The sequence below is a fragment of the Xenopus tropicalis genome, chromosome 1 (assembly GCF_000004195.4).
Source record: "Xenopus tropicalis strain Nigerian chromosome 1, UCB_Xtro_10.0, whole genome shotgun sequence".
Lineage (NCBI taxonomy): Eukaryota > Metazoa > Chordata > Amphibia > Anura > Pipidae > Xenopus > Xenopus tropicalis.
This window is the reverse complement of record NC_030677.2, coordinates 129,602,142-129,614,404: the sequence shown is the minus strand read 5'-3', so window position 1 is coordinate 129,614,404 and position 12,263 is coordinate 129,602,142. Positions and strand designations below refer to the sequence as shown.

General features: G+C 38.4%; 1 protein-coding gene across 1 annotated transcript in view; it reads left to right on the top strand.

Moving 5' to 3' along the window:
• ptar1 (protein prenyltransferase alpha subunit repeat containing 1) overlaps window positions 1-4,076 on the top strand; it is a 29,442-nt gene extending 25,366 nt beyond the window's left edge. The window contains 1 exon segment of the mRNA NM_001126747.1: window positions 3,425-4,076. Within this exon segment, the coding sequence (NP_001120219.1) occupies window positions 3,425-3,776 (352 nt within the window). The 3' untranslated portion in view covers window positions 3,777-4,076.
• Window positions 4,077-12,263: the final 8,187 nt, after the last annotated feature.

Genomic DNA, 12,263 nt, shown 5'->3' with positions numbered 1-12,263 from the left:
CAAGCCATGACGGGCCCTGGCCCTCTTCCCTCCACCCACACTCTTTTGTTCCCCCAGGCTGCTCCCATCTAAGAGTGGGCAGGGAGTAGGAATTTATATGTGAGTAGGCCAGGGGACGCAAGAGAACGAGTGGAAGGAAGAGGGACATGCAACAATAGAAGAAGCAGACTCCAGGTCCTGGCCCCCCTATTCCCTGGGCCATCCCCCCATGACAGCTTCCTCTATAGTTATTCCACTTTTTAAATTCCTCTTATGATTCTTTCCAGCTTTCAAATGGAGGTCACTGACCCTGGCAACTAAGAATATTATTGCTTTGTACTCTCAGCTTTTTCTCAAATATTTTCTCAAATTCTGAGGTGGAGAAAAGATGAGACTATAGATTTGCCAAGCTTCTAAAAAACAGCAGTCATTAACCCACCTGAATATTAGTGCATTTTTAAATCAAATTAGAATTCACTTTTTAAAACAGAATGTTAATATATAGATGCATCTTAAAATGCAGAAATTAGCTTTTCATAGGTATCCAGTTTACATGTAAGGGCTCTGGCACACGGGGAGATTAGTCGCCCGCGACAAAACTCCCTGTTCGCGGGCGACTAATCTCCCCGAGTTGCCTTCCCCTGCCATCCCACCCGCGAAAATGTAAGTCGCCGGTGGGATGGCACATGCGGTGGCGCGATATCGCGCAAATCGCCGAAGTTTCCTCACAAGGCTTTTTCGGCGATTTGCGCGAAATCACGCCACCGCGTGTGCCATCCCACCGGCAACTTACATTTTCGCCTGTGGGATGGCAGGGGAAGGCAACTCGGGGAGATTAGTGGCCCGCGAACAGGGAGTTTTGTCACGGGCGACAAATCTCCCCGTGTGCCAGAGCCCTAAGTGGCCCTTTAGGCAGATTTGCCAAGAATCTCCTCTAATTAGCTGCTCAGTACAGCAAAATGATGTACTTGACTATAACTTCCCTCTTTGGTACTTTAACAATGAATTAGTAAAATGACAAGTGCAAGGTTTTTCAAGTTACAAATATATATATATATATATATACACCCTTCAATGTTTCATCAAAAACATTTTTATTGCTTTTTTATCCTTGAGAAAGGTCCTAACAAGGACCGAAACGTTGGTTTTAACAATATATCTGCAATAAAAATTTTTTTGATGAAACATTGAAGGGTGTGCTGGCCACAGATGATTATTTTCTATGCATACATAATTTTGGCTAAGCACCCCGCAGAATATTGAGCCTTGGAGTGCGGACACCATTTGGATTGAGAGATATATATATATATATATATATATATATATATATAAATTATTTTGCACAAGTCCTGTTGAGTGTGATACTTTTTCCTTTATGATTCCCTTTGTCCTGTTGAGTGTGATACTTTTACCTTTGAATGTCTGTTGCTGAAAGATCTGTGAAAAACTTGGGTATGGAGATATGCCCATATGTTTGCCTTTATTTAGAATTGGAATGAAAATGAAAGATATGTATTATTTCACTGAAAGTGCTGCAAGAAGAATATCTTTCTGTTTACTCAGGTTGATTTGAATTCTCTTCTATGATTGTTCCTTTCAGATATAAAAAGGCTATAAAGGTGTATAGTCTCATGGGTTAGGGATGCTTTTTCATCCTGGAATGAAAGTGATGACCCCTTACAATTTACTGCAAAGCCATTGTCTTGTGCGCTGTCTGGCATTCACATTGAGGAAGACATCTTTATCTGTATAGGCAGATGCAACCCCCGAAGCATTCATTCTTACTTCAGTAGTTTTAAAATATGGCCATTATAGCTCATTGTGGTTGCATTTAGACAGAAAGATCACAATTCTGTTTCTGCTCACGTTTCTTTCATGGACCCTTTTCTTGTTATTCAGTCTAGTCAACATTGGAGAATTATACAACAGAAGGGAAGCAAATACTCTGCTAAATATGTAGGATTCACCCCTGCATGCAGCTTGGGATTATTACATGTAAAGTCAGACGATGGGGATTTCATATTGCCATTACAAAGGAAGCTGTAAATTACTTTTTTGTTAAATTTTATATTCAGTTGTTCACTTAATATATTTATGCAGCTGTAGGGAATTCAGGCATAGTGGCACAAATACTCTTAAGGAGGCAGTATAAACCCTTTCACCTTTTCAAGGTGAAATGAATATGACTTTTGCTAAACATACTTTTTGCCTATTGTTTTAATTAGGAAATATGTATGGTTTCTGGCACTAAACGGGAACATAAAGCCATTTTAACTTTTTCATACTTCCTGTCATTTCTGGTCCCAAAGAACTGCAAAGGAGCTGATAAAACAAATTACCAGTCCACTAAAAATCCCCTGATAATGAGCTGCTTAAAGGGACAGTAACACCAAAAAATTAAAGTGTATAAAAGTAATTACTATATAATGTAATGCTGCTCTGTACTGGTACAACTGGTGTGTTTTCCTTAGAAAGACTACTATAGTTTATATAAATAAAGCTTCTGTGTAGCCATGGGGGCAGCCATTTACAGGAAAAAAGGCACAGGTTACTTAGTAGATAACAGATAAAACCCCATTATATTCTACAAAGCTTATCTGTTATCTGCTATGTGCCTGTGCCTTTTCTTCTTTTTCCCAACTTCAATGGCTGCCCCCATGTTGACATAGCAGCTCATTTATATAAACTATATTAGCGTTTCTGTTGCAAACTTACCAGATTTACCAGCACAGGGCAATTGTACATTACATTTTAATTACTTTAAAACACTTTCATTTTTTGGTGTTACTGTTCCTTTAAAGGCTGCTGTTTAGAGAAGGGAGGGGTTTGTTTGTTTAAAGGTTGATAGGGAGCTCTGAACAAATTGCCCTGTTTATAAAGAAAGGGGAAGGTGAGTTCAGTAAACAGCCTTTAAATTAGTGTATATAATGGGCAACAAATAAGAAAAAAAAAACATTCAAACAATAGGCAGGATGTTATTTCAACACCAGGCCTATTTAGGGCTGTGGCACATGGGGAGATTAGTCACCTGCGACAAATTGTTGTGGGCGACTAAACTCCCCGAAATGCCATCCCACCAGCAAAAATGTAAATCGCCGGTGGGATGGCATACGCGGCGCCTCGATTGAAGTTGTCTTGAGAGGAAACTTACGCTATTTGGGGGAAATCGCAGCGCCGCGTATGCCATCCCACCCCACTGTTGCGGCCGACTAATCTCCCCGCGTGCCACAGCCCTTAGTGTTCATTTTTAGCAAAGGTGTTTTCGGTGTATATTATCATTTTATTATCATTTTAAGGCCTCAACTTAAAGCAACTTACAGACCACATCTCAGATTTTAGTTTAATTCTCCCTACCTATACTGGAAATGTTTCTGTTCTACAAAAGACATCTTATACCATACAGTGCTAATATGCTTCTACATTGTTTTCTGTAATCTTTTAATAGGCGCCAGATATTCAACGTGATTCATCAGCTACTCCTTGAACAAAGTCAATCAGCCACTCCACAACCTACAAGTGGGAGCATCACCGATGGCAGTGGGAACATTTCACATTTGAGCACCCCCTTCCAGAGCTATGTCAATAACCCTATGGATATAGATGGAATGAGCGATCCCAACAAACAGGGCTACACCCAGGAAACAAAACGCCTAAAACGTGCTCCTGTACAAGACTCTCTTAACTTTGATTCTGAGCTCAGGTTTATCAACTGTGTCTTAACCAACTGCTGTAGCCCTGAGCAGTCCAGATTTGCTGCTTCATACAGGAAATGGCTACTCTCTTTGCAAGGTCACTAACAAGGCAAACTTTGGATTATATATAGTGCAATATTATTTTGGCATGCCATGGTTGAACACTTTGTAACCATGTGCTCCTCACTAATGAGGATATCTACTGCTGAAGGGGAAGGATTAGAATTTTGTCAGTGTTTTTCTTTTATTTATTTTTTAGACAGTAATTTCATCCCTATAACTATTTCTAAAATTGCATATAAATCATATTATTTCAGAATGTTATACTTATTTTTAGAAATCATTCATGCAATACCCTTTGTGTTCAACTGGAACTATGTTACATAAACAAGTTATTTTATTTGAGAAGTGTAAGCAAGTGATTGCTGGATAAAAAGAAACTGGTCACTTTATTTCCAAGAAGCTGAAATACCTTATGGTTTACTAACAACCATATGTTTGAATGGATCTTCTTCCAATACATCACTGTGCCACTTTCTCATGTTTAAATTAAAAAACAAAATAACTGGAGAAGCTCTTGCACTTCAGTTTCACATTACACACAAAACACTTTACATCTGGAACAACTGAGTTCAACAACCTTGTAATGTAATGAAAAGCTTTGTTTTTTTTTAATGAATTTAAAGAGATTTCCTTTTATTTTAATCTGCTCTGCTAGGTTTCAGTGTATTACATATGGTTTTCCAGTTGTTGCTAAAAGGTAGAACATACTACAGTCTCTTAGAAGTGGTGGAAAGATATCACTGGTAGCACAGCACTATCGTTTTTTTTCATATTTAAGTCCTATTTCAGATTAGACAGGTTAGTTTAATCAGAACTCTGTATCGATTAGAACAGAGGCTAGTTTCACTGTTCGTGATAGTACCAAATATATAGAGTTATCTATTATATGTATGAACAACTTCTCAAGGCCCTGCAAACATTATCAAAAAATCACAATACAGAAATTGGCAGTGTCACACACAAAAACATTTATTAGGTTCTTAAATAGCAAAAAACAAAATTTCATACCATACCAAACAGGTGACTTAGTGCTCCATAATGCACTTTGCACAATTAGGCCTTTGTCAGAGGTGGTGCGTTATCCCAGGGGACTTCCATTTTTATATCCAAGGTGTGTAAGCAATACATCTTTCAGAGCATAGTACTTCCATTGTACTAAAACCAAAATCATTATTCACCATTTCTAAAAATGTTCCCCATTAACCAAAAAATGTAATAAATATTTTTGTGTGCGACACTTCCAATGTTTGCATTGTGATTTCACTGTGTTTGTGCTAGTGTTATTTCTCTTGTTCATCCTAGGATTGATACATGTAAAGCAAGATCGCATAGTTAGCAGTCTTGATAGCAGTGCTAACCAGGCACCGTGCCTAGAAATAATGCTTTAGGCACCCTCTGGGCTCAGAGGCACATGGGGCTATTTTGGGCACAGTGCCTTTGCTAACCAGACAGATTGCCTAAAAATAATGCTTTGGGCACACTCTGGGCTCAGTGTCACATGGGGCTATTTTGGGCACTTGAAGTGGCAAACATTGTTTTTAAATGAGAAGGAATGTTAGTCGCTGGGGGGTGCCAAATGTGCAGTAGATTAAAAAAAGCCAATGTTCTTGTTTAAGTTTGGCTTTTTTCACTCTACTGCATATCCGCAAGCTGTGCAAAGGCAGAAGCAGGACCTTGCTTGATCGCAGATATGCAGGGCTGGTGCGATTTTTCTGGTAACAGGAGCACTGGTCTGGGGTATCAGGTAAGTGATTGCAATCATTGGCCGGGGGGGCTAACATTTTGGCACCCCCCTAGTGATCTAGGCTTTCTTCCTCCTATATAGAGGCGAAAATAGGCCACTAGAATAACATTGCACCCATGTGACTAGGGCTGGTACCAGCACTTATCAGGGATAGAAATGGGTATGGCTGAGGTATCGTTTCTTAACTGGTGGAGAAAATGTTAATACCCAACTCCCTCCTCTGAGCCACCTGGCGTTGACATAAATTGAAACATCTGCAGCACCAAGTCACTTTTTGTTCATCTGACTAATGGGCAGCATGGAGAGGCATTTCTCGTCTGATGTAACCTAGGCCTTATCTAAGGGGCAGATTTGTCAACATTCAGATTTTAGTGGTTTTAGAGTTTTTTTTTGAAACCATGAATAAACTCATCTCCACTATAACCACTAATGTCTAGTCATTTATTAAGCAATCTGAATTGAAAAAGTACAAACTAATTAAATTGTGGAACGAAAAGAAAACAAAAAAGAGAAATTTGTGGATTTACAAATGAAAAAAATCCGAAAACCTCTGAAAACCACAAATGAAACAAAAGATTGTTACAAGTTGCCTATTACAGATCCCATTGACTTCTACATTACTGTGACAGCTTTTTGATGGTGGAGTTTCGTATTGGTCTTCTCATTTTTGAGTTTTAGCACAAAAAAACATGAATCGTGAAAACAAAATTACGCACATTAGTAAATGCCCCCTTAAGCTTTAGAAATGGTCCAGAGTGTTCCAAAACTTTGCTTTTTACTACAGTACCTAGATGAATGACCCTTGTTGTTAAAATGCTGCAGTGTGCCCTTGTCCTAACAGTGGCTAATGCAAGTCATTCATTATTTAGTAGCTGACATTACACTAAATATAAAAGCAGGAACTTCTGTAACCGTATTTCTAGAAATATCCATGAAATGCTTATTTAAAATAAATTAAATCAAATATTGCTTTGTTCAAACAGTCCCTCCAGGCGGTCGCAGCATGCATGCTGGTTTTCTTGGCTTTCTACAGCCACCCACCCATCAAACCATCTTTTTTTTTTTTTTTCCCCTGTGACTTTCACCCTATACACATTCACCAAGACATGTAGAAAATAGCTGCAGATGCCAATTGAGATTTGCCTAGAGATTTGGTCAAGACACCATTTTGCTTATCTCTACTACGTCACTTCTAGAAAAGCTGAAGACCATTAGGGGTGCTGGTTTGTATGTAAAAAATTATTAAAGGGGATGTAAAGTCAAAAATCATAATGTTATTTAGACCAAAATAACCCATTAAAAATTACCAATTTTTAATTAGAAGCCTTAGTATTTTGCATCTTATGCTATTACCTGAAATGAGCTGTGATCACAGCTCCTGCAAACCTATGCGGCCAGTGGCTGCCCTGAGGTAAAAACAAAACAGGGGGACTGCTCTGTACTAGACTTGAAAAAAGATAAAAGCAGGGACTGTCCTGTACCAGACTTGGAAAAAAAAAAAAATCACAGGAGTTTGTTTATTGGATTGTCATTGGTCAGTTGCTGATAAGAGCAAGTCGGGCACTGATAAGAAAGTGAAACATGAGCAGAGAGTGAAACACACCCACTGCTCATTCCGCTGCAGACAGGAATACAGAGCTCCAGTAAACTGTTTTAACCTTGTTTAAGCTGCTTTGCCATCTGATTTTAGAGCTTTCCTATCTTAGCGATATATGTAAACACTGAGTTAAAGGTAAACTAAACCCCCAAACAATGTTGGTTTCTATAAACATATATCACATGTAAAACCCTGCTTAATCTGAAAAAACCATTTTCATAAAAATATACTTTTTTTTAGTAGTAGGTGCTATTGGGTAATCATAAATAGAAAATTGCCATTTTAAGAACTAAGTGCCGCCTCCTGGGATCCTAGGATTCACAGTGCACACAAACAAGCCAAGGCACACATACATGCTAGGCCTCATCAGCCAATTAATGGACAGGGTTCTGTCTTTTGCTTTCACACTTTTTCCTGTTACAGTTAGAGCTGCATTATTCATGTAATCTCTGAGGGAGCACACAGCCCATCACTAAATGGTGGATCAAGGGGAAGGATGTAAAAGGGCAATATTTACTTATATACATATATTCCAGTTTGTTAAGATTCTTTAAAAGGTCAGTTAAGATAATATAAACTATCAGTTGGTTAAGTATTTATTCTGGGGGTATAGTTTTCCTAGTTTAAGATGTAATTCTAAGTTACTTACAAATACATATTAATTTAAATATTTGCATGGTTTTAAAGTTATTTGTAAATGTAATTGCCATTGCATTTACATTCTTTGGACTGTTTATATTCTCTGCATTCCTGACTCATAAAGCAATGTTGCAGACAGCCTGGTTTTCAGAAGGGTCCAAATTAGAAAATCCAGACAGGACTGTGAATGATGTGGCAGTCAGCCCATCACTCATCGCTGTGTCACAGTGCTCCCCTCCTCCTGAAGTTCGCCAAATAAAAAGGTGCCAACCCTACCTTGAGGAGAACTGACTTGTTTGCAACAAACTGTTTTTAGTTGGAGGACCCCTTTCCTCCAACTAAATTTGTCTAGTAGTATAATAAACGTAAGCAAATATACAGGTGTTTACGAAAGGGGACGTTTACTAAAGCTAATTTTTTTTTTCAGTTTTTTTTTGTCGCAGTAAATTCGATTTTGTCATGGAAAAAAAATACTTTTTTTTTTGCAATTTATTATGCGACAAAACCAATTTAGAATGCTAAAATACGTCAGCTAAAACCTGACAATCACGTTGAAGTCAATTGCAGATGACCCTTTTTAACAATTAGAAGATTGAATGTATTTTGTTGTATGTAATAATCCTACTTATTTGCTGATATTCATCTTTAAGCAAATATGTTGATTAAGAAAATGTTTTTGTTCAAACGTCATCTTGGCAAATGGCAAGAGCACCAAGCAAAGTGGGAAATGCCTGAACACACAATAGCTGGTAAAATGTCACAGCTAATCTGGATGACATAAGAAATCAGATTAAATAATGACCAGTGTGGTGTTCCATGACTGATTCCTTCCTACCCTAGCCCATCCCTATCTAGTTAACCAGCTATTGTAGAATTAACCAATGCCTCTTGAGCTCTGTTCAAATGGTCTTACTATGTGTACATTTAGTTGACAAACTTGTGAAGAAAAACACGTATAGGAACGATGTAGGCAGGCACTCCAAATTCCCAAAAGATGTGTAGCAAAAAGCAGCCATATTGTAGTTAAAAAATAGAGTTTATTTAATCCATATATAAAACAAAAAGAAAAGCCTTACGCGTTTCATGCCAATAGTCTATGATTAAGTACCCTATTGGTACAAAACACGTAAGGCTTTTCTTTTTGTTTTATATATGGATTAAATAAACTCTATTTTTTAACTACAATATGGCTGCTTTTTGCTACACATCTTTTGGGAATTCGGAGTGCCTGCCTACATCGTTCCTATACGTGTTTTTCTCCATGATGGCTCCCTAAGCTTGAAGGTCTGGGTCATGAGCACCCAGACCCATCTTTACCACGGGTAAGATTTGCACCCTGTTTTTTGCTAAGACTGTGATTACCCCCATAAAACTTTTAAATTTGTGAAGAACCCACAATTATCAATTTAAATTCTAGAGGCCCATCAGATATTTTGCCCCTGCCAACCTAGTGGCTCCATGTATTTCTCTGAATGGCATTATATTTTCATAGAGCCCAGATCTATGTAGTGTCAAACAAGGACATTCTTTCATTTCAAATGGGGTGAACAAAATTGTCTTTAGGGTTGCATTCTTAGATCAGCCAATGGTGCAAGTTTCCATGCAATGAGCATACCTATGTGTACAGAATACATGGAGAGCTATATCTTGCATTGGTATGCTGGCCTCTGCAGGTACACAAGATGACTGTTGGAAGCTAAAAGTGAGCAATAGAAGAGCCACTTCCATTCCCTGGATACACTCTATCTATCCTGTAGTGGGAGCTAAGCTCTATATGAAAGTTTTAATATACTCAGGGCAAGAGCACACAGGGTGGATTGTCAGCATGCGGGTACACGCATGTTGACAATTCGCATTGAATCCAACCAGGTGCTGGCACACAGTAGATATCTGCCAAAAAAATGGGAAACTCGAAAGACTGCGCAGGTTGACAAAGGCTCTCTGTGTGCCCTTGCCCTTAAAATCAAAGCTTTTATATACTTAAAATACAAATTGTTTTACACATTTGCTAAAATCAATTCATTTAACAGTCTTACCCTGAAACAGCTATTTTTTTTAGGTGCTTCACAGCTACTACTCTTTCCTGCCTTTGTGTCCTTTGCAGAATTAAGCTGTGAAAGCATATTGAGAAACTGCTAACACAAAGCCCAGGTAGCTAACGCTGACATGCTTATTTCTGTTCTTAGATAATAAATTAGCAGTTTATCATATTTTAGGACAAGGCAACTCAATGAAGCTATTTTTCCCATTTTCTGCAGTTCTCAGGCTTATAATTTAAACTTATCTGGTTGCAATGAGGTAAATACCCTAGCAACCAGAGAGCAGTCTTAAAATCATAATAGAAGATGAGTAATAAAGGGCTTAAAAAGAAAAATAAGCAAAAAAAAATTAACTGTAAAACTGAACATGCTAAAAGTTAGTGTAAAGGTAAATGTCCTTTTTAACACAAAATATGTTTTTCCCCAGGCTGGTGTCTAAAAAAAGTGGGGCCTGATTACGAAAAACTTTTTAGGCACTGTAGTAAAACAATGTTTCCTATTTTATATAACTAAAGCTGCATTGGCAGTTGTGACAAGCTGCAGGGTTTATTCCAAAGGAAGTATAACGATCTACCCACTTCTCATGACTGGTCTACATAGCATAGCTTATTAATGTAAATGCCCATTATCCTTCCTCCCCCCCCCTACACTCTGTGCTTGCCTAATGGAAATAATAAGAACTGAATGTACATTTTATAGTTTATTAACTGGCTATCCATAAACTTCCTTGCTCTTCTCTTAACCCTGCTGTTGTGTCTGGCACCCAGGTGGTACATGCACATTACGTTCTTTGGATATGCTCAGGGTTGGACTGGAGTACCTTGGGCCCACCCGGGCAGCTACCCCAGGGGCCCCTCCTGCCTGCTTGCCCCCCCAACCCGTGCACACACCTTATACTTTTGCTGCGATTGGGAGAGGAAAGGCAGGTCGGGATTGGGTCAGCTGGGCTCACCGGGTTTTTCCCTATTTGTATTGAAATATGCTCAGTTCAAACGGTAGATTAATAACACATAAATGCCTGGTTCCTGTGTAAGACTATTCAAGCATGTTTTAAGTGCTTAATGCTCATCTCCCAAGTCAGTGTATACACATGTCATTTTTAGCAGTTTGAAATACTGCCAGGCCGAAATCCAATGACCACGGTAATGCGCTTGCATGCATCTGCATGAAGTTTATTCACAAATCCTCCGAAATGAATGTACAGTCTGAACATTCATCCACCACATTGAAGGGGAAAGAGGGAACCCACATCCAAATGGCGTTTGTTACCACCTCGACAATCGTTTCGCGATGAAAATGGCTTTTTCAAGAGGAATATTTATAAAATACTACAACTAAAGTGGCAATGTACATCAATCTGAATATAGTGTGATATCCTAATATATTAACTTATAGTTATCCTAACTATTATTTTATTTATTTTTGGACTCTTATTATCTAATTCATTTGTGACTCACTGTTTTTGGTTTTATGGGTGAGGGGTTTTTAATTATGCTGCCAGAATTGGGCAATAAAGCATAATGTTTTTTATCTTACATATATTTATGTGTTTTTTTTTTTTGCCCTAGAGGTGAATAAGTCCCTTATGTAATTGATATTAAGACATTTAGTTCAGTTACTCCCCACTTGACCCCCAAGGAGTGGAAGGGTCTGCTTTGTCTATAGTTAGCAGCCCAGTGTATGATTTTTCCTCCCTGTCATCCCATTTCTGGAAGCAAAACCACCCCATTGCATGTACCACTGGGGTTACAGTCAATAAACCAAGTTATTTTGTTATGGGCATCAGAGGTCATTCAACAGTAATATTTCATTCTTGTCTGGAAAAAAATCCCAGCCTTTGTATGTCTATTAAATCTGAACAACACTACTAGTTACTAATCATTTAAATCTCTTATTTGGGACACCCACACATAGACCATTGTTGGGCTCCCACTGCCCAAGAAATTTGTAATAGAATAAACCTCAAGCAGGTGATGTTCAATATAGTAAGACAGGCAGTGAAGAAATGCATACCTCCCAACATCTGAAAAATGCAGAGGGACAAGAATAAATACTGCAAAATGGCAGAAATTTTTTGACCATGCCCATTTTTTGTGACCACACCCCCTAAATACCACTCCCATTTTACAAAATTTGGCTGATGATGTAAAGTTTGAACACATTTCTGGGATAGTGAAATTGCCCCTTTTTCGATGCAAGTAGTTCCCCCAAGTTGCAGGTGTTGAGTATTCTGGGCTCTCTGCCAAAAGCCTACTTATCTAATTAAATGAATTAAATAATATTTTTTGGCATCCAGTGCAGGAGGGAAATTAGAGACTTTTCAATAAGAATCCAGGACTGCCAACTGAGCTGTTAACATTATGACTGGCCAGAAAAAAATTGGGACAGTTGGGAGGTAATGGTCTTTGCTTACTGAAGTAAACATGATCCCCACATGTGCTGCTCTAGACCAACAATTAAAGATGTAGTTAAATATTGCTGTGTTTTGTTGAGGATACTTTGCAAACACT